Source organism: Choloepus didactylus, chromosome 20, assembly GCF_015220235.1.
Source record: "Choloepus didactylus isolate mChoDid1 chromosome 20, mChoDid1.pri, whole genome shotgun sequence".
Lineage (NCBI taxonomy): Eukaryota > Metazoa > Chordata > Mammalia > Pilosa > Megalonychidae > Choloepus > Choloepus didactylus.
This window is the reverse complement of record NC_051326.1, coordinates 19,150,289-19,173,678: the sequence shown is the minus strand read 5'-3', so window position 1 is coordinate 19,173,678 and position 23,390 is coordinate 19,150,289. Positions and strand designations below refer to the sequence as shown.

Here is a 23,390-nt window from a genome sequence, read left to right as displayed (position 1 = left end):
CAAGAGGTCAAAAAAAGAAAAAAAAAAAAAGAGAATTATAAAGCATATGAAGAAACCACAAGATATGGATAACCAAAATGCCCAAATTAAAAAACCAGAGGAGACTCAAAACTTGGAGAAATTAATCAAAGTAATCATTAACACCAATACAATGGCTCAGGATATAAAGGACATCAAGAAGACCCTGGAAGAGCACAAAAAAGAATTTGCAAGAGTAAATAAAAAAAATAGAGGATCCTATGGAAATAAAAGAAACTGTTGATCAAATTAAAAAGATCCTTCAAACAGTGCCAGATTAGAAGAGGAGGAATGAATAAGCGAACTGGGAGTAAGTGTGTTGGAAAGTGAAAGCACAAAAGAACGAATAGTGAAAATCGAAAAATTTGAAATGGATCTCAGGGATAATATGGACAACATGAAGCACACAAATATAAGAATCACTGGTGTTCCATAAGGGGAAGAGCAGGGTAAAGGACAAGGAAGAGTACTCAAAGACATTGTTGGGGAGAACTTCCCAACCCTTCTAAATGACACAAATAGGCATATCATAGATGCCCAACAAACTCCAAACACAGTAAATCCAAATAAACCCATTCCGAGACATTCTGATCAGATTGGCAAATGCTGAAGAGAAGGAGCAAGTTCTGAAAGCAGCAAAAGAAAAGCAATTCACCACATACAAGGGAAAGAGCATAACACTAAGTAGTGACTACTCAGTGGCCACCATGGAGGCAAGAAGGCAGTGGTATGACATATTTAAAATTCTGAAAGAGTAAAATTGCCAACCAAGAATTCTTTATCCAGCAAAGCTCTCCTTCAAATCTGAGGGAGAGCTTAAAATCTTCACCAACAAATGTGAGAGAATTTGCTAACAACAGACCTGCCCAACAAGAAATACTAAAGGGAGCCCTACCAGCTGAGAAAAAAAGAGAGAGAGAGGTCTGGAGAAGGGCACAGAACTAAAGAGAGAGAGGGAAAAAATATATCTGACAAATAAAAACCAAAGGATATGATAACTGATTCAAGAACTGTCTTCACAGTAATAACAATGAATGTGAATGGATTAAACTGCCCAATTAAAAGATAAAGATTGGCAGAATGGATTGAAAATATGAACCATCAATATGTTGCTTACATGAGAGCCATCTTAGACCCAGAGACACAAAGAAATTGAAAGTGAAAGAATGGAAAAAAATATTCCATGCAAGCTATGCCAAAAGAAAGCAGGTGTAGCAATATTAATCTCAGATAAAATAGACTTTAAATGCAAGGACGTCATAAGAGACAAAGAAGGACACTATATAATAATAAAAGAGACAATGCAACAAGAAGAAATGACAATCAAAAATGTCTATGCCACCAGTCAAGGTGCCCCAAAGTACATGAGACAAACTGGCAAAACTGAAGGAAGCAATAGCTGTTTCCACAATAATTGTGGGAGACTTCAATACATCACTTCTCCTATAGATTGATCAACTAGACAGAGGACCAGTAAGGAAACTGAAAACCTAAACAATGTGATAAATGAATTTGACTTAACAGACATATATAGAGCATTACATCCCAAATAACCAGGATACACATTCTTCTCTAGTGCTCATGGCACTTTCTCCAGAATAGACCATATGCTGGGCCATAAAACAAGCCTCAATAAATTTAAAAAGACTGAAATTATTCAAAGCACATTCTCTGATCAAAATGGACTACAACTAGAAGTCAATAACTATCAAAGATCTAATACATTCAAAAATATCTGGAGGTTGAACAACACACTCCTAAACAATCAGTGGGTTAAAGAATAAATAGCAAGAGAAATTGCTAAATATCTAGAGATGAATGAAAACGAGGGCACAACATATCAAAACTTATGGGATGCAGCAAAGGTGGTACTGAGCGGGAAATTTATAGCTCTAAATGCATACATTAAAAAGGAAGAAAGAGCTAAAATCAAAGAATTAATTGAACAACTGAAGAAGCTAGAAAATGAACAGGAAACTAATCCCAAACCAAGTAGAAGAAAAGAAATAACAAGGATTAAAGCAGAAATAAATGACATAGAGAACAAAAAAAAAAAGAGAGAGAGACTAAATAAAACCAAAAGTTGGTTCTTTGAGAAGATCAACAAGATTGACAAACCCTTAGCTAGACTGACAAAATCAAAAAGAGAGAGGACCCAAATAAACAAAATAATGAGAGAGGAGACATTTCTGTGGATACTGAAGAAATTAAAAAAATCATAAGAGGATACTATGAACAACTGTACACCAACAAACCAGATATTGTAGAGGAAATGGACAATATCCTGGAAACACATGAACAATCTAGACTGACCCAAGAAGAAATAGACCTCAACAAACCAATCACAAGCAAGAGATCCAATCAGTCATCAAAAACTTCCCACAAATAAATACCCAGGGCCAGGTGGCTTCACAAGGGAATTCTATCAAGCTTTCCAAAAAAAAATGACATCAATCTTACTTGAACTCTTTCTAAAAACTGAAGAAAATGGAACACTACCTAACTCATTTTATGAAGCTAACATCACTCTAATACGAAAACCAGGTAAAGATGCTACAAGAAAGGAAAACTACAGGCCAATCTCTCTCATGAATACAGACACAAAAATTCTCAACAAAATAGTTGCAAATCGAACCAAAGACACATTTAAAAAATCATACACCATGACCCAGTGGGGTTCACTCCAGGCATGCAAGCCTGGTTCAATGCAAGAAAATCAATCAATGTAATACAACACACCAATAAATCAAAAGGGAAAAATCAAATGATCATCTCAGTAGGTGCTGAAAAAGCATTCAACAAAATCCAGCATCCTGTTTTGATAAAAACACTTCAAAAGGTAGGAATTGAAGGAACCTTCCTCAATATGATAAAAGGCATATATGAAAACCCCACAGCCAGCATAGTACTCAAAGGTGAGATAGTGAAAGCTTTCCCTCTAAGATCAGGAATGAGACATGGATGCCCACTGTCACCAGTGTTATCGAACATTGTGCTAGAAGTGCTAGCCAGGGCAATTCGGCAAGACAAAGAAATAAAAGGCATCCAAATTGGAAAGGAAGAAGTTAAACTGTCTTTTATTTTCAGATGATATGATCCTATATTTGGAAAACCCTAAGAAATCGGTGACACAGCTACTTGAGCTAATAAACAAATTTAGCAAAGTAATGGGATACAAGATTAGTGCACATAAGTCAGTAACGTTATTAAACACTAGAAATGACCTAACTGAAGAGACACTCAAGAAAAAGATTCCATTCTCAATAGCAACTAAAAAAATCAAGTACCTAGGAATACACTTAACCAAGGATGTAAAAGACCTATACATAGAAAATTACATAACTTTACTAAAAGAAATAGATGGGGACCTAAAAAGATGGAAAAATATTCCATGTTCATGGATAGGAAGGCCAAGTGTCGTTAAGATGTCAATTCTACCCAAACTCATCTACAGATTCAATGCAATTCCAATCAAAATTCCAACAACATACTTTGCAGACTTGGAAAAGCTAGTTATCAAATTCATTTGGAAGTGAAAGAAGCCTCGAATTGGTAAAAACATTCTGGAAAAGAAAAACGAAGTGGGAGGACTTACACTTCCTGACTTTGAGGCGTACTATAAAGCCACAGTAGTCAAAACAGCATGGTACTGGCACAAAATAGACATATTGATCAATGGAATCAAATTGAGAACTCAGAAACAGACCCCCAGATCTATGGTCAACTGATGTTTTATAAGGCCCCCAAACCCAATGAAGTGGGACACAACAGTCTCTTCAACAAATAGGGCTGGGAGAACTGGATATCCATATCCAAAAGGATGAAAGAGGACCCCTACCTCACATCCTATACAGAAATTAACTCAAAGTGGATCAAAGACCTCAATATAAGACACAGTACCATAAAACTCCCAGAAGATAACTTAGGGAAACATCTTCAAGACCTTGTAGTAGGAGGTTGCTTCTTAGACTTTATACCCAAAGCACAAGCAAAGAAAGAAAAAAAAAAATGGGAACCCCTCAAAATTAAAAGCTTCTGTATCTCAAAGGGATTTGACAAAAAGGTGAAGATGCAGCCAAGTCATTGGGAAAAAATATTTGGAAACCATGTATCTGATAAAAGACTGATATCTTGCATATATAAAGAAAGTCTACAACTCAATGACAATAGTACAAACAACCCAATTATAAAATGGGCAAAAGATATGAAAAGACATTTCCCTGAAGAAGAAATACAAATGGCTAAAAAACACGTGAAAAAAAATGTTCATCTTCACTAGCTATTAGGGAGATGCAAATCAAGACCATAAAGATATATCATCTCACTCCAATTAGAATGGCTGCCATTAAACAAACAGGAAACTATAAATGCTGGAGAGGATGTGGGGAAACTGGAACACACTTATTCATTGTTGGTGGGACTGTATAATGGTACAATCACTATGGGAGCCAGTCTGGCAGTTCCTTAGAAAACTAGATATCGAGCTACCCTTCAATCAAGCAATTTCACTTCTTGATATATACCCAGAAGATCTGAAAGCAGTGACACAAACAGATTATTTGCACACCAATGTTCCTAGTGGCATTATTCACAATTGCCAAGAGATGGAAACAATCCAAATGTCCTACAACAGATAAGTGGATAAACAAAATGTGGTATATATACACATGATGGAATACACACAGCAGCAAGAAGGAATGAGATAGTGAAACATATGACAACATGGATGAACCCTGAAGACATAATGGTGAGTGAAATAAGCCAGGCACAAAAAGAGAAATACTGTATTTTTACCACTAATGTGAACTTCGTGAAAAATGTAAAATAATTGTTTTATATTGTAGAATGTAGGGGACCTAGCGATAGACAGCAACTAGTGAAGAGAGAACGATAATCTAAATAAGAACAGATAAATTATGGAGGGTAATCTTAATTTTATAGGAATGCTCAGGAATGACTATGGTTTGTTAATTTTGGGGGGGTATGGTAGGAACATGTTGGAAGCAATGTAGTTATTTTAGGTTATTTGTTTTTCTTATTCCTTTGTTTTGTTTCGCTTGAAATGTTTTTTATTGTTTGTTTTTAATTATCAATAAATAAAGTTAAAAACAAACAAACAAAAAATAAACTTTGGGATGCAGAGAAGTCACAGCTGAGAGAGAAATATATAGCCCCAAATGCCTACATTTAAAAAGAAGAAAGACCTAAAATCAAAACCTAACTGCACAATTGGAGGAACTAGAAAAAGAACAGCAAACTAACCCCAAAGCAAGCACAAGGAAATAAATAACAAACATTAGAACAGAAATAAATGAAACTGAGAATAAAAGAAGAAAATAAACAAAAGCAAAAGTTGGTTCTTTGAGAACATCAATAAAATTGACAAACCCTTGGCTGGACTAGCAAAGAATAAAGGGGAGAAAATGCAAATAAATAAAATCAGAAATGAGAGGGGGACATTATTACTGACACTACAGAAATAAAAAAGATCATAAGAGGATACTATGAATAACTGTGCGTCAAGAACTCTGATGAAAGGGGTAGTTTCCTAGAAACACATGAACAAGTTACGCTGACTCTAGAAGAAATATAAGATGTCAACAATCAAATCACAATGAAGAGACTGAAATGGCCATCAAAATATCCTAACAAAGAAATGTCCAGGACAAGGCGGCTTCACAGATGAATTCTACCAATCATTCCAAGAAGAATTAATACCAATCCTGCTCAAACTCTTATAAAAAATTTAAGAATTGGGAACACTACTTAACTCATTCTATGGAGTCAACATCACCCTAAAAACAAAGCCAGATAAAGATACTACAAGAAAAGAAAATTACAGACCAATTTCTCTAACGAATGTAGAATCAAAAATCCTCAACAAAATACTAGCAAATCAAATCCAATAGCACATTAAAATAATTACACAACATAAGGAAGTGGTTTTTATCCCACATATGCAAGGGTGGTTCAACACAAGAAAATCAATTAATGCAATCCAACACATTAACAAATCAAGGGAAAAACTACATGATCATCTCTACTGACACAAAAAAGGCATTCAACAAAATCCAGCATCCTTTCATGATAAAACACTTTGAAACGTAGGAATGGAAACAAACTTCCTCAACATAATAAAGGGCATATATGAAAAACTCAGAACTACCATCATACTCCACGGTGAAAGACTGAAATCTTTCCCTTTAAGATTTGGAACAAGACAAGGATGTTCACTGTTAGCACTGTTATTTTAACATAGTACTAGAAGTTCTACCTAGAGCAATTAGGCAAGAAAAAGAAATATCAGGCATCCAAATCTGAAAAGAAGAAGTAAAAGTTTCACTATTTGCAGATGGCATGATCCCATATTTAGAAAGTTCTGAAAAATCTACAACAAAGCTACTAGACCTAATAAATGAATTCAGCAAAGTGTCAGGATACAAGATCAACATAAAAATCTCAGAAGTGTTTCTATACACTAGTAATGAACAAACTGAGGAGGAAATCAAGAAAAAAAAATCCATTTACAACAGAGCCACTAAAAGAATCAAATATCTAGGAGTAAATTTAACCAAGGATGTAAAGGCCTTGTACACAGAAAACAACAAACACTGCTAAAAGAAATCAAAGAAACCTAAATAAATGGAAGGATATTCCATGTTCATGGATTGGAAGACTAAATAACATTAAGATGTCAATTCTACTATAATTGATTCACAGATTCTATGCAATCCCAATCAAAATTCTAATAGCCTACTTTACAGAAATGGAAAGCCCAATAATCAAATTTATTTGGAAGGGTAAGAGTCCCCAAATAGCAGAAACACCATGAAAATGAAGAATGAAGTTGCAGCATTCACACTACCCAAGTTAAAACATACTACAAAGCCAAAATGGACAAAACAGCATGGTGCTGGCACATGGGTAGACATATTGACTAATGGAATCAAATTGCAAGTTCAGAATTGAGAATTCTACGGTCAACTGATTTTTGTCAAGGCTGCCAAATCCACTAAACTGGGACAAAGCAGTCTCTTCAACAAATGGTGCCAGGAGAACCAAATATCCATATGCAAAACAATGAAGGAGGATCCATATCTCACACCTTATACAGAAATTAACTCAAAATGTATCAAAGACTTAAACATTAGAGCCAGGACAATAAAACTCTTAGAAGAAAATGTAGGGAAGCATCTTCAAAATCTTAAGTTAGAAGGTGGTTTCTTAGACTTTACATCCAAAGCACAAACAAGAGAGAGAGAAAAAAATAGATAAATGGGGCCTCATCAAAATTGAATACTGTTGTGCCTCAAAGGACTTCATTATGAAGGTAAAATGACAACCTACACAATGGGAGAAAATATTTGGAAACCACATCTTCAATAAAGGCTTAACATCCAGAATATATAAAGAAATCCTTCAACTTAACAATAAAAAGACAAACAACACAATTAAAAATGGGGCAAAAGACTGGAATAGACATTTCTCCAAAGAAAATATACAAATGCATATGAAAAGACATGCAACATCATTAGCCATCAGAGAAATGTGAATCAAAACCACAATGAGATACCATTTTACACCCATTAGAATGGCTGCTATTAAAAAAAAAAAAAAAAAAAAAAGGAAAATAACAAGTGTTGGAGAAGGTGCAGAAAAATAGGAACACTCATTCATCACTGGTGGCAATGCAAAATGGTACAGCCGCTGTGGAAGAGTTTGGCAGTTCCTCAAAAGGCTAAGTTTAGAATTACCATATGACCTGGCTTAATATTTACATTAATAACAGTGGGCTATTATTCAGAATGCACCACTGTTCCCTAAGCAAGTTTAGAACTAGGCAAGAGAAGACAAAGGCTGACAAATGGAGATCAAAATATCACCTTTATTCATGATAAAGCTGTTTAACATGCTTCAAATAAGCAACAAGGGGCTTCCTAATTCTGCACCCCAGAATCAAACTTACCTGCCCAGTCACAGGCTGCTCTGGACAACCACAGGCCTCCCCCCACAGAAGCAGAGCCTGCCCTGCAAAGTTTACTGCATGGCTGAGAGAGCAGACCAGAAGGCACTCTCTCTGCAGGCAGGCAAATCTGAAAAGAGAAGACAGAAGGGGCTGAGCCACCCAAGCCCAATGTCTTCTCCCAAACTCATCAACTGGATCAGTCACTTGTCTTCCTTTGGGGAGAAGTAAGAGGATAAGATTGAGGCCCCAGGAGTCTGATTCTAATGGAATTTTCCTCCACAAGGAAACATGAGAAGTGGGAAGTAAGTATCCCCTGCCAACAATTAAGATAGAGACACTGATGATTTCAAAGCTAAGTATTGTAAGTGTATTTCCTCTTGCATAGAGCTTTTTGTTTTTACTACAAATAGTTGCCTTTCTTTTTGCACAGTCAGCCTTTACCATATCCTCAATATTTCCCCTTCCCCCTTAATAAAAAGCTATCGTGTTATTAGTTCTTTCAAGTTCCCTCTTTCTCTAAAGAACTCTTGATCCAACATGAACTGATTGCTCTCCTATCTTGATATATGGCTGTTATCTTGAATTTTCTTTTCTTTTTTGTTCTCACCAGTATGAATTCTCAGGTGTTCACTAAGTGTTGAGCAATGAATAAAGTGTTCCTACATTCCTTACATTCATATAACTTTTCTCCATTATGAACTCTGATAATTAGTAAAGAAATTGTGATTGTTATAAGTAGTAACTTCTTCAGAGGCAATTTGCCTAAAATATCCCTCTTGTGGTTACTTTTGCCCCTCAATATTGCTTTTACATTCCCAATCATTTCCAAAAATGGAGCCCTGAAGGTTATAGCTTTTAATTCTTTCCATTATCTCCCATTGAAATGAATACATTTGACAAATATCCGTTACTGGAGAGAAACTATTGGTTGTGTATCTGGACTCCAAATCTAGGCAGTGTCTTCTTGTTCCTTCCTTCACAACCATCCAGAGCTCCTTCCCTTCACATCTGGCTTAGAAATGGAAGGTGGTGCTAATGAGATGAAGTTGCTATAGTTCCCTCTGAGCAGGGCCCAGGGCTTCCCATTCTTCCTGTGAGAAGTCTATGGCCACATCCCTGAATGTCACTGAACCATGTTCTTCAAGAGTCCTTTAGCTGCAGATTAAATTCTTGCAGTGTGGACTACCTTAATATCCCAATATATGTGGGCAATGGTTCAAGACTGCAAGGACTGGTCAGTCCTTGTCAAGATTTCTCTGTTGGAGAACTGCAGAATCCAGAGAAGTCGGAGCTCTCAAAGCTGACACTAGCGAGGAAGCCAGAAGGAAACTAGGTGCAGAGGCTTGTGACTTCAAAGTTCTTTTCACATTCTCCTGTCTCCTGGATTACAACTGTTTCTCTTATGGTTTACTTTCTCATTTGCTGTAGGGACTACTTTAGATAATTCCAAGAAAGAATGAATAAAAGATGCATTTTCCTAGTCCTTGAAAGTCTGAAATGTCTCTATTATACGCTCTCACTTGACTGAATCTGGCTGAATACAGAAATCTACTACATTAGAGAACTTCAGAAAGGTGAAAATACTGCTCCCCTGTCTTCCAGAATTCAGTTCTGAATCTCATTCCTTCATATGTCTTATATTTTTGTTTTGTTTTATTTGTATTTGCCTCTGGAAGCTTTTAGGATTTTTCTTCACCAGTACTCTGCATTTTCACTATGGTCCATTTTTTCTATTTTCCTTCTCTAAACCCCAAACAGTTGGCTGTTAGACCTCCTTAATTGATCCTCTCAGGTGTTATATTTTCTCTCATATTTTCTCTTTTTGCTCAGCTTCCCCAGAGAACTGTCCAATTTTATGCAACAATCTATCTATATTTCAGTTACATGTGCATGAAAGAGAACCATGTACTAAAGTAAATAGATAGGGAGGCAGTTTTCTCACAGGAGGACTACCAAAAGTTGCCAAACAATATCAAAAAAGCATATATTCTGATCTCCTACCTAGAAATATAGGCAACTAGTCACTGGTGCTTTGTCAACAGGGTATGAGAAGCAAACTTAGGGGCTAGTATCTCCATACCTAGACAAAAATTAATGCTATTTTCAGTCCCACAATTCACCCACTCTCAGGTATAACTAGTACTTCTAAATCACAAGTCTGTGTAGGGTTCTGCCAGGATAAGAGGCAGTCTGCTTGTTTACATCCCTTCTGTTGGCACTTCAAGTTACAGGTTCCACTACTTTGTCAAACTATTCTTGATCCTCTTTCAGTTTTTCAAAACTTTGCTGAAATCTTTATCTACTAATGAAATCTCTTATAATTTTTATTTTGAGGGTTATTCCCTATTTATTTCTTTATATTTGGAGGTTTTGTGAGAAAAACAAGATAAATGAATACTGCAATCTACCATCTTTCCCAGATTCCTTTTTTCCAATTCATATTTTTACTCTGAACTTTATTAAATCTGTAATAACTGACCAATGTCTCACTTATGCCCACACCAAAAAGAAACAAACACATATTCATAACAACTGAAACATACAGATGTTGAGAGAAAACAGACTTAAACACACTGAGCAGGAAGCACAACTCAAGAGCAGAAGGGACATGGGCATGAGGCACAAATAAATACTATCTATCCTTCTTCTGTTAACAAAAATCCATCCCAGAGGCTCCCACTAATGCCTAACCTCGGGTATGAGAAATTACAGAAAACAAAGAATAACAAGACTTTTGGGCTTGTTTTGTTTTTATTTGCTTCATTTGCTTGTTTATTTTCTTCCACCCAGTGGGCTTTCCCCTTCCTTTTTTTTTTTTAGTGAAGTCACTTACTCATGACGTCCCCTTACAGCCATGGTTAAGCTGAGGGTAAATAAAGCATAAGGTAGAATCTGTAGTCCAGGATCCTACCAACCAGACTGCATTATTCCCTGGACATTATAATTGGTCCTCCAAGCTGTGCCATATGGCCCTTTTCCAGGATGTCCAGCTGGAGGAAAAGCAAACCTACCTACCTCAGGAGTGCTGGAAATATGTAGGGTTGGTTCTTCCCTGCTATATGGTAAAGGTCTATGTGCAGTCGAAGGAAATAAAGCCAACAAGAAAGAAGTAGAAATAAAAGAAACGGGCAAAAAAATCACAGGAACATTATCTGAGATTCTGGGTTCCAAAGTTCTTTATCTAATTCTGATAGTTTAATATTAGGGAATTAATCAATATAACCCAGCTAATCAAAAGGTCAAAGGAAAAAATGATTATTTCAATAGTTGTCAAAAAACTACTTGTAAAATTTAAAATTCATTCCTAGCAATTTTTTCTCATTAATTGGGATTGAAGAACACTCAACTTGAAGTGATAAATACTATGTCAAGCCAACAGCCAAATCATATTTAACCCCGGAAGTTCAAGTCAGAGACAAGACAAACATGTACATTATCATCATCATTATTTAAAATTATTCTGGAAGTTCTGTCATTGAAATTACACAAGAAAAATTAATCCAAATTATAAATATCAGAAAGGTTATCAGATTTTTATCATTTATACAGGATGAGTATTTACCTAGAAAATTCTAACAATCAACAACAAATATATGCAACCCTAAGTTATAACTGGGAAAAAAATAAATATATGCAAATCAATAGTTTCTGGATACAAATAATAGCTAGTCACAAATATAACATAAAAACAATAGCTTTTCTTACCAACAACAACAAATTAGAAGATGTAACATAAAAACTAGAAAATAGAATAAAAAAGTCTATTTATAATCAGAAAAAAATTAAACATACCAAGATATAAAACTAACAAAATCTTTAATTAAAGACTTCTCCCCTCTCCCCCAAAATGGAGAGACATACCATGTTCTTCTATGGGAAAACACAATAATGATTTTCCCATTATAAAATTATTAATTTGATGCCATCCCAACCAAAATTCTAAAGGACCTTGAAAACATTTTGCACCTTGAAAACATGATCTCAAGTTCATCTGGAATGATAAATGAATAGAAACAACCAAGAAAACTTTTATAAAAGAACAAGGGAAGATCTGTAATACCAGATACTAAAAATATATTATAAAACCATCAAAAATAAAACAGGTTAGTTCTGAGACATGAGTAGTCAGGCAGATCAAAGAACATGAAGAGAATAACAGAAACTAAGCCAAAGTACACAAAAAAATTTTGATAAATTATTCAGATGAGATTTCAAAGGAAATGAGAGAGGTTACAGCTAAGTTTGTTAAGGCAAATGGTAAAACACTGAAAAAAATATAACATTAGAACCCAGTATAAAGTAATCATTTTTTAATAAGTAAATCATAAAAGAAAAAAATGAATGCATTCCAACGTCAAACTATGCATGCACAAATTATATTCCAACTGCATTAAAGAGATAAGTATTAAAATAAGAAATTAAAAAATGTCTATTAGAAAACACAAGAGAATAATAATCTGATACTATATTGAGAAAGGTCTTTCAAAATACCTAAGTAAACGTGGAAACCATAAAGGAAAGGAAGAACAGGTATGAGTACATATAAATGTAAACATCTTGCATGGCAGAAAATACTACCAACAAAATTAAGAGGCAAGCAATAAACTGGGCAGAAATATTTTTTATACATCATGTTATATTACAATATATAATATATTGTAACTCAGTTAAAATTCCTTCACATCAGTAAGAAAGACATCCCAATCTCATGGTCAAAGAGCATCAAAAGGCAAATCACAAAAGAAGTGATATATATTACAACAAAAAAATTCAACATAACTAATAATAAAGAAAGAGTAAAATGAAAGGAAATTACCAATGAAAGCTTTAAATTGATAAAAGCTAATTTTGGGTGCTGAAAAATTAAATAACTTATATACAACTGGCTAGAAGATAACTATTAAAAACTTTTCTAAAGAACAGTTTGGCAGAGCTATATCTAAAACCTAAAAGTATGCTCACCATTATAGTAGTTTAATCTCAGAAATCAGGGATGTCTTAAAATTTTTATTTATAAAGTTGTAGTATTGCTAATAGCCGCAGCAGTCAAGTTTATTTCATTGCAAGGACCAGCACAAAAATAAAACAATAAGGGTCTTTTGCAAGGAGAAGTGAGGAATGGAATTGGAATTGAAAACTTGCTGGAAATTGAGGTAATTTGAAGGTCCACCTATCTGTCTTTTTCATAGGCCCCATAATCAATCATGTTCTCCCTCTCTTCCTCTATTCTCTCTTCTAAGTGTCAGTTTCTTCTACTTTCTCAACAATCTTGGCCTGTCATAAATCTTAAACATGGCTTAAACTTGCCCACAGCCCTTCTAACCCAGCTCCTATTTCATGGCATCTCTCAAAGATTTATGCCCTCACTCTTAATTACCTTTCTTAATTATATATCCCAAAAAAAGGAATCTAGCCCAACTCATCTTCTCATTTGAAACAAAGGATAATAAACCATGGATTGGCTAACTCTGGGCTCATATCTGATCCAAACAGCTATGGCCAGGGTAACAAGGGACACAGACAAGATTATGACATTTCTAGTACAGGGAGACACACACGTAATCCTAGAAATCACCCGGGTACCCCAGTAACAGGAAACTGGCTAATAAATTATAGCACATCAACAGGAGAAAAAAATATCCACAGTATACTGCAAAGTGAAAAACATAGGTAATAATATATGATCCCAATGAGGATATCCGAATGTTAGGACTATTGTTGTTCTTAATTTTCTTCCTGGCAATTATATTTTTGAAAATCTCTACTATAAAGATGGGTATCTTTTGCCATAAGAAAAGAGCACCCATTTACTTTGTATAATGATTTTTAAAAACTAAAATTTACTTTGAAAATAGAAAACATTTTGATTACCTTTCCAGCATCACATTTTGTGCCTTCATTCACCATCCCAGGATCTGGAACATCTGATCCTAGCTGAAAATCTACACCCCAACATGTGGTATCTCTAATGGAGGTTTGAATAAAAGTAGGCATTATTCCAAATACTGGTGTGCCTTGTACATTCTCACATTGAAGCTTTCCACATAAAGCATTCCTGTAAAGATAGAGAAATAATGAAAACATAAAAAAATATATATTTAAATATAGAGATTTTAATGCTATTTAGATGAAGGGAGTCTCAAAAGAGAAAATGTACGAAAGCAAGAGAAGTCAAAGCAACTCTCTTTAAGTGTGGCAAAAAAGGAAGAGATAGATGGATATAAAGATACAAATTGTTAGAGTATCAGGTATTTCTAACGCTCCTTATTTTCCCACACCTAAGCCCTCTTCACTGTCTAGGGCTCAAAAAAGTCTAAAAATAAAGTTGTTTATAAATATGATATAATTTCATAAAAGCTATTACAAGGAAAATAATACAGCAATACCAAAATTCAATTTTATCTTCTTACAGAGTTATGATAAGCAAAAAATGAAATTATGTAATACAAAATAACTAAGAAAGGACTCCACTCCTCTTTGCCTGGCTAACGCTTACTTAAACTCTTGATTCACTAACTCATTAATTCACTAATTCAATCCACTAATTCACTATTAGAACTCTAAGAAAGCTTCCCTGACTACATTTCCTATCATCGAGGCTGTGTGAGTTAAACGTCCTTCCTATACTCTTTCATAACACCCTAATAATACCTCTTAGGAAGCTGTACTGAAGAGGCTGTGATTTATTTGTTCCTGAATCTTGAGTACATAAAAGGTGCTCAGAGTTAATTAATTAACTGGTCACTCAAATAAGATTTTTTTTTACATGAAATTAAGTCAGAAAAGCAGAAATCATTACATGAATGCAAAGTGTTTTCACTGAATTGTGGAGTCCCAAAAGTCATCTGATCCAAATGCCTACCCTACGCTTGTATCTCCTCTATGGTGTCATCGCCAAGTCATCACAGGAGACTTGTTTTAAGTACCTCTAACTTACCACACCTCCTGAAATTTCCATTCTGGCTGTCAAAACATTCTTTTACTTAGTCAAAATCCATCTCCCTATAACATTTCCTCATTGATTCCAAATCTTCTATGAGACCAACAGATAATGTCTTTTTCTTCTACACAGCAGCTATTTTTAGTACATTATTATGTAGCCCCTAAATGTGTACCTCACCAGTGCAAAATTCCTCAATGCGACAAGGAAGCTCTACGCTAAATGTTTCAGTTTGTTTTACTGCCTCTTTCAAGGAGAGAGCTCAGAATGAAACATGAAATTTCAGTTATAGTCTAACAAGCAAAGATAAGAACGGAGCTCGTTTCCTTTATTTTAGATATGTACTTTTCTATTAAGTCCAAGATTACACTTTCAATAACCTATGAGTCAAAGAAGAAATCACAATGTAAATTAAAAAAATATTTTGAATAATGAAAAAACAATTTATCAATTCTATGAAAAAGAAGTGTACAGCCCTAGAAATATCTATAAGAAGGGTGTCTGACATTGTTAAGGAAGTGGAAGTATGCTTCCTTACAGAAGTCATACTTCAACATCTGGAGGATGAACAGTAATCAACTAGGCTAAGAGGGAAAGCAGAGCATACCTAGCAGAAGGGACAGCATGTGTAGAGGCCCTGGGGCAAAAAGCTACATGTAGGCCATATAGACCAGTGTGGCTGAAGAACTCACAGAGGTGGCACATGGAACCACAGAAGTGAATGACATGGCATGTGGAGAGGATACAAAACGAAAAGAGGGTGGGATGGTACTGGGCCTGAGCCTTAACAAACCCCAGCATTTAATGGCTGGGTAGAAAAAGATAAGCCTACCAAAAAACACATTAAAGGAACATTCCGAAACAGAAGAAATACTAGAAAAACATACTACACAAAAGCCAAGGAAAGAAGTTTCTTCAAGAAGGAGAAAACAGTCAACAAAGTTGAATGCTACTAAAGGTAAAATAAGATGAAGATCTAAAAATGTCTCCTGATTAAGTGAAATGGAGGTCACTGTTGCTATTTCTTCTTAGTAAGCATTGTTAGTAAGCCTAACCCATGTGGAGTGAAGTAGGCACCTTTATCCAGCCATTTAGCAACATAGTCTTTTACTGAAAAGAAGAGGGTAAGAAATGAAAGGAAGGGGATCTCACTATAAACCAAGGATGAATTAAGATTCTAAAAACCACTACATTTTAGAGGACTGGGAAGAAGGCAGAGTAGGAAGCTCCAGGAATCAGTCCCTCCACCAAAACAGCTATCAACTGGCAGGAACCATCTATTTCAACGTCTTTGAAATTCCGGACTCTAGGGAAAGACTATGAAGCATCCAGAGCAGAGCAGGAGGAACAGGCTGGTACTCTGTGATGAAGACCTGTGAGCTGCACCGTCCCTGCAGTGGCTAGCATCTGCCTTTCCCCAGCCTCATGGCCAGCAGCTGAGGGAACTGGAGCTCCAGCTCCTGGCTCAGCTTGCTAGTGTCAGGTTAGGACATAAAGAACCAGTCCTCCAAACTCTGGGGATGTGCAGTGTGGTCCTTTGATCAGCAACTTCAGATTGCTGGGGGCCGGCTCTGAGGGTGGCCATTGTTCCAACCCCCCTTGAGCAAAGGCAGCAGAGAAATCTTAAAAGACAGAAACCTTCCTGAGAACTCTGGAAAACAGCTAAAGAGCTGCATCAACCAGACAAGTGCTGAATTAAGAAAATGCAGCTTCAAAAGCCATAGTAGAAAGAAGCACCTGGCACACTTACTAGCCCTCCATCCCCACCTTCTCCACAATACGGGGTACAGCCAGCTTCTGCTCCAATTATGGGTTCCTGACACTATTCCAGAGGGAGCAGAGCAGCCCCTGTGTGCACGCTGCAACACATGTATGTCAGTGCCAGTATATGGGGTAAAAATCTAAGACACTGAGTGAGGGAACATGTCTTGGGTTTGCCCTCTCAGAGTTTGTCCTGAGGGCAGAGAAGTTACTTGCAGACAGCTAGGACAGCAAGGGAAACCATTAAATTGAAGAAGTCTGGGGCAAAAGACTACCTGAATTAAGTCACTCAAAAGAACACTCAGAAGGGGAAGGAGTTATTTTCGAAAGGGAATAGAGGGACTTTCACTCAAAGGCCTGCAAACCGTACAAGGGAAATTCCTGGGCCATCTAGGGAGCACAGCAGAAAAAGAAGGCTCCCGGGCTCTGCTCCAGGTCCTAGCAGGCTCCTATAAAAGAGAGACGGAGAGGGCGGGGCAAGATGGCGGACTGGTGAGCTGTATGTTTTAGTTACTCCTCCAGGAATGTAGGTAGAAAGCCAGGAACTGCGTGGACTGGACACCACAGAGCAATCTGACTTTGGGCATACTTCATACAACACTCATGAAAATGTGGAACTGCTGAGATCAGCGAAATCTGTAAGTTTTTGCGGCCAGGGGACCGGCGCCCCTCCCTCCCAGGCTCAGTCCCGTGGGAGGGGGGGCTGTCAGCTCCGGGAAGGAGAAGGGAGAACTGCAGTGGCAGCCCTTATCAGAAACTCATTCTACTGATCCAAACTCCAACCATAGATAGACTGAGACCAGACACCAGAGAATCTGAGAGCAGCCAGCCCAGCAGAGAGGAGACAGGCATAAAAAAAAAACAACACGAAAAACTCCAAAATAAAAGCGGAGGATTTTTGGAGTTCTGGTGAACATAGAAAGGAGAAGGGCAGAGCTCAGGCCCTGAGGCTCATATGCAAATCCCGAAGAAAAGCTGATCTCTCTGCCCTGTGGACCTTTCCTTAATGGCCCTGGTTGCTTTGTCTCTTAGCATTTCAATAACCCATTAGATCTCTGAGGAGGGCCCTTTTTTTTTTTTTAATCCTTTTTTCTTTTTCTAAAACAATTACTCTAAGAAGCCCAATACAGAAAGCTTTAAAGACTTACAATTTGGGCAGCTCAAGTCAAGTGCAGAACTAAGAGAGCTCTGAGACAAAAGGCAATAATCCAGTGGCTGAGAAAATTCACTAAACACCACAACTTGCCAAGAAAAGGGGGGTGTCCGCTAATAGCCATCATCCTGGTGGACAGGAAACACTCCTGCCCATCGCCAGCCCCATAGCCCAGAGCTGCCCCAGACAACCCAGTGTGACTGAAGTGCTTCAAATAACAGGCACACACCACAAAACTGGGTGTGGACATTAGCCTTCCCTGTAACCTCAGCTGATTGTCCCAGAGTTGGGAAGGTGGAGCAGTGTGAATTAACAAAGCCCCATTCAGCCATCATTTCAGCAGACTGGGAGCCTCCCTACACAGCCCAGCAGCCCAGAACCGCCCTGGGGGGACGGCACTCACCACTGACATAGCACAGTCATCCCTCAACACAGGACCCGGGGTGCACGGCCTGGAAGAGGGGCCCACTTGCAAGTCTCAGGAGCCATACGCCAATACCAAGGACTTGTGGGTCAGTGGCAGAGACAAACTGTGGCAGGACTGAACTGAAGGATTAGACTATTGCAGCAGCTTTAAAACTCTAGGACACCAGGGAGATTTGATTGTTAGGGCCACCCCCCCTCCCTGACTGCCCAGAAACACGCCCCATATACAGGGCAGGCAACACCAACTACACACGCAAGCTTGGTACACCAATTGGACCCCACAAGACTCACTCCCCCACTCACCAAAAAGGCTAAGCAGGGGAGAACTGGCTTGTGGAGAACAGGTGGCTCGTGGACGCCACCTGCTGGTTAGTTAGAGAAAGTGTACTCCACGAAGCTGTAGATCCGATAAATTAGAGATAAGGACTTCAATTGGTCTACAAATCCTAAAAGAACCCTATCAAGTTCAGCAAATGCCACGAGGCCAAAAACAACAGAAAATTATAAAGCATATGAAAAAACCAGACGATATGGATAACCCAAGCCCAAGCATCCAAATCAAAGACCAGAAGAGACACAGCACCTAGAGCAGCTACTCAAAGAACTAAAGATGAACAATGAGACCATAGTACGGGATACAAAGGAAATCAAGAAGACCCTAGAAGAGCATAAAGAAGACATTGCAACACTAAACAAAAAAATGGATGATCTTATGGAAATTAAAGAAACTGTTGACCAAATTAAAAAGATTCTGGACACTCATAGTACAAGACTAGAGGAAGTTGAACAACGAATCAGTGACCTGGAAGATGACAGAATGGAAAATGAAAGCATAAAAGAAAGAATGGGGAAAAAAATTGAAAAAATCGAAATGGACCTCAGGGATATGACAGATTATATGAAACGTCCGAATATAAGACTCATTGGTGTCCCAGAAGGGGAAGAAAAGGGTAAAGGTCTAGGAAGAGTATTCAAAGAAATTGTTGGGGAAAACTTCCCAAATCTTCTAAACAACATAAATACACAAATCATAAATGCTCAGCGAACTCCAAATAGAATAAATCCAAATAAACCCACTCCGAGACATATACTGATCACACTGTCAAACACAGAAGAGAAGGAGCAAGTTCTGAAAGCAGCAAGAGAAAAGCAATTCACCACATACAAAGGAAACAGCATAAGACTAAGTAGTGACTACTCAGCAGCCACCATGGAGGCGAGAAGGCAGTGGCACGATATATTTAAAATTCTGAGTGAGAAAAATTTCCAGCCAAGAATACTTTATCCAGCAAAGCTCTCCTTCAAATTTGAGGGAGAGCTTAAATTTTTCACAGACAAACAAATGCTGAGAGAATTTGCTAACAAGAGACCTGCCCTACTGGAGATACTCAAGGGAGCCCTACAGACAGAGAAACAAAGACAGGACAGAGAGACTTGGAGAAAGGTTCAGTACTAAAGAGATTCGGTAGGGGTACAATAAAGGATATTAATAGACAGAGGGAAAAATATGGCAAACATAAACCAAAGGATAAGATGGCCGATTTAAGAAATGCCTTCACGGTTATAACGTTGAATGTAAATGGATTAAACTCCCCAATTAAAAGATATAGATTCGCAGAATGGATCAAAAAAAATGAACCATCAATATGTTGCATACAAGAGACTCATCTTAGACACAGGGACACAAAGAAACTGAAAGTGAAAGGATGGAAAAAAATATTTCATGCAAGCTACAGCCAAAAGAAAGCAGGTGTAGCAATATTAATCTCAGATAAAATAGACTTCAAATGCAGGGATGTTTTGAGAGACAAAGAAGGCCACTACATACTAATAAAAGGGGCAATTCAGCAAGAAGAAATAACAATCGTAAATGTCTATGCACCCAATCAAGGTGCCACAAAATACATGAGAGAAACACTGGCAAAACTAAAGGAAGCAATTGATGCTTCCACAATAATTGTGGGAGACTTCAACACATCACTCTCTCCTATAGATAGATCAACCAGACAGAAGACCAATAAGGAAATTGAAAACCTAAACAATCTGATAAATGAATTAGATTTAACAGACATATACAGGACATTACATCCCAAATCACCAGGATACACATACTTTTCTAGTGCTCACGGAACTTTCTCCAGAATAGATCATATGCTGGGACATAAAACAAGCCTCAACAAATTTAAAAAGATTGAAATTATTCAAAGCACATTCTCTGACCACAATGGAATACAATTAGAAGTCAATAACCATCAGAGACTTAGAAAATTCACAAATACCTGGAGGTTAAACAACACACTCCTAAACAATCAGTGGGTTAAAGAAGAAATAGCAAGAGAAATTGCTAAATATATAGAGACGAATGAAAATGAGAACACAACATACCAAAACCTATGGGATGCAGCAAAAGCAGTGCTAAGGGGGAAATTTATAGCACTAAACGCATATATTAAAAAGGAAGAAAGAGCCAAAATCAAAGAACTAATGGATCAACTGAAGAAGCTAGAAAATGAACAGCAAACCAATCCTAAACCAAGTACAAGAAAAGAAATAACAAGGATTAAAGCAGAAATAAATGACATAGAGAACAAAAAAACAATATAGAGGATAAATATCACCAAAAGTTGGTTCTTTGAGAAGATCAACAAGATTGACAAGCCCCTAGCTAGACTGACAAAATCAAAAAGAGAGAAGACCCATATAAACAAAATAATGAATGAAAAAGGTGACATAACTGCAGATCCTGAAGAAATTTAAAAAATTATAAGAGGATATTATGAACAACTGTATGGCAACAAACTGGATAATGTAGAAGAAATGGACAATTTCCTGGAAACATATGAACAACCTAGACTGACCAGAGAAGAAATAGAAGACCTCAACCAACCCATCACAAGCAAAGAGATCCAATCAGTCATCAAAAATCTTCCCACAAATAAATGCCCAGGGCCAGATGGCTTCACAGGGGAATTCTACCAAACTTTCCAGAAAGAACTGACATCAATCTTACTCAAACTCTTTCAAAACATTGAAGAAAATGGAACACTACCTAACTCATTTTATGAAGCTAACATCAATCTTATACCAAAACCAGGCAAAGCTGCTACAAAAAAGGAAAACTACCGACCAATCTCCCTAATGAATACAGATGCAAAAATCCTCAACAAAATACTTGCAAATTGAATCCAAAGACACATTAAAAAACTCATACACCATGACCAAGTGGGGTTCATTCCAGGCATGCAAGGATGGTTCAACATAAGAAAATCAATCAATGTATTACAACACATTAACAAGTCAAAAGGGAAAAATCAATTGATCATCTCAATAGATGCTGAAAAAGCATTTGACAAAATCCAACATCCGTTTTTGATAAAAACACTTCAAAAGGTAGGAAATGAAGGAAACTTCCTCAACATGATAAAGAGCATATATGAAAAACCCACAGCCAGCATAGTACTCAATGGTGAGAGACCGAAAGCCTTTCCTCTAAGATCAGGAACAAGACAAGGATGCCCGCTGTCACCACTGTTATTCAACATTGTGCTGGAAGTGCTAGCCAGGGCAATCCAGCAAGACAAAGAAATAAAAGGCATCCAAATTGGAAAAGAAGAAGTAAAACTGTCATTGTTTGCAGATGATATGATCTTATATCTAGAAAACCCTGAGAAATCGACGATACAGCTACTAGAGCTAATAAACAAATTTAGCAAAGTAGCAGGATACAAGGTTAATGCACATAAGTCCGTAATGTTTCTATATGCTAGAAATGAACAAACTGAAGAGACACTCAAGAAAAAGATACCATTTTCAATAGCAACTAAAAAAATCAAGTACCTAGGAATAAACTTAACCAAAGATGTAAAAGACCTATACAAAGAAAACAACATAACTCTACTAAAAGAAATAGAAGGGGAACTTAAAAGATGGAAAAATATTCCATGTTCATGGATAGGAAGGCTAAATGTCATTAAGATGTCAATTCTACCCAAACTCATCTACAGATTCAATGCAATCCCAATCAAAATTCCAACAACCTACTTTGCAGACTCGGAAAAGCTAGTTATCAAATTTATTTGGAAAGGGAAGATGCCTCGAATTGCTAAAGACACTCTAAAAAAGAAAAACGAAGTGGGAGGACTTACACTCCCTGACTTTGAAGCTTATTATAAAGCGACAGTTGCCAAAACAGCATGGTACTGGCACAAAGATAGACATATAGATCAATGGAATCGAATTGAGAACTCAGAGATAGACCCTCAGATCTATGGCCGACTGATCTTTGATAAGGCCCCCAAAGTCACTGAACTGAGTCATAATGGTCTTTTCAACAAATGGGGCTGGGAGAGTTGGATATCCATATCCAAAAGAATGAAAGAGGACCCCTACCTCACCCCCTACACAAAAATTAACTCAAAATGGACCAAAGATCTCAATATAAAAGAAGTACCATAAAACTCCTAGAAGATAATGTAGGAAAACATCTTCAAGACCTTGTATTAGGCGGCCACTTCCTAGACTTTACACCCAAAGCACAAGCAACAAAAGAGAAAATAGATAAATGGGAACTCCTCAAGCTTAGAAGTTTCTGCACCTCAAAGGAATTTCTCAAAAAGGTAAAGAGGCAGCCAACTCAATGGGAAAAAATTTTTGGAAACCATGTATCTGACAGAAGACTGATATCTTGCCTATATAAAGAAATCCTACAACTCAAGGACAATAGTACAGACAGCCCAATTATAAAATGGGCAAAAGATACGAAAAGACAGTTCTCTGAAGAGGAAATACAAATGGCCAAGAAACACATGAAAAAATGTTCAGCTTCACTAGCTATTAGAGAGATGCAAATTAAAACCACAATGAGATACCACCTAACACCGGTTAGAATGGCTGCCATTAAACAAACAGGAAACTACAAATGCTGGAGGGGATGTGGAGAAATTGGAACTCTTATTCATTGTTGGTGGGACTGTATAATGGTTCAGCCACTCTGGAAGTCAGTCTGGCAGTTCCTTAGAAAACTAGATATAGAGTTACCCTTCGATCCAGCGATTGCACTTCTCGGTATATACCCGGAAGATCGGAAAGCAGTGACACGAACAGATATCTGCACGCCAATGTTCATA

At 37.2% G+C, this 23,390-nt stretch overlaps 1 protein-coding gene across 3 annotated transcripts in view; it reads right to left on the bottom strand.

Moving 5' to 3' along the window:
• ADAM9 (ADAM metallopeptidase domain 9) overlaps positions 1 to 23,390 on the bottom strand; it is a 180,991-nt gene that overhangs the window by 19,873 nt on the left and 137,728 nt on the right. For all 3 annotated transcript variants that reach the window (XM_037812841.1, XM_037812840.1, XM_037812842.1), the window contains one exon: positions 13,856 to 14,039. In XM_037812841.1, coding sequence (XP_037668769.1) covers positions 13,856 to 14,039 — 184 coding nt within the window. The remainder of the gene's footprint in view (positions 1 to 13,855; positions 14,040 to 23,390) is intronic.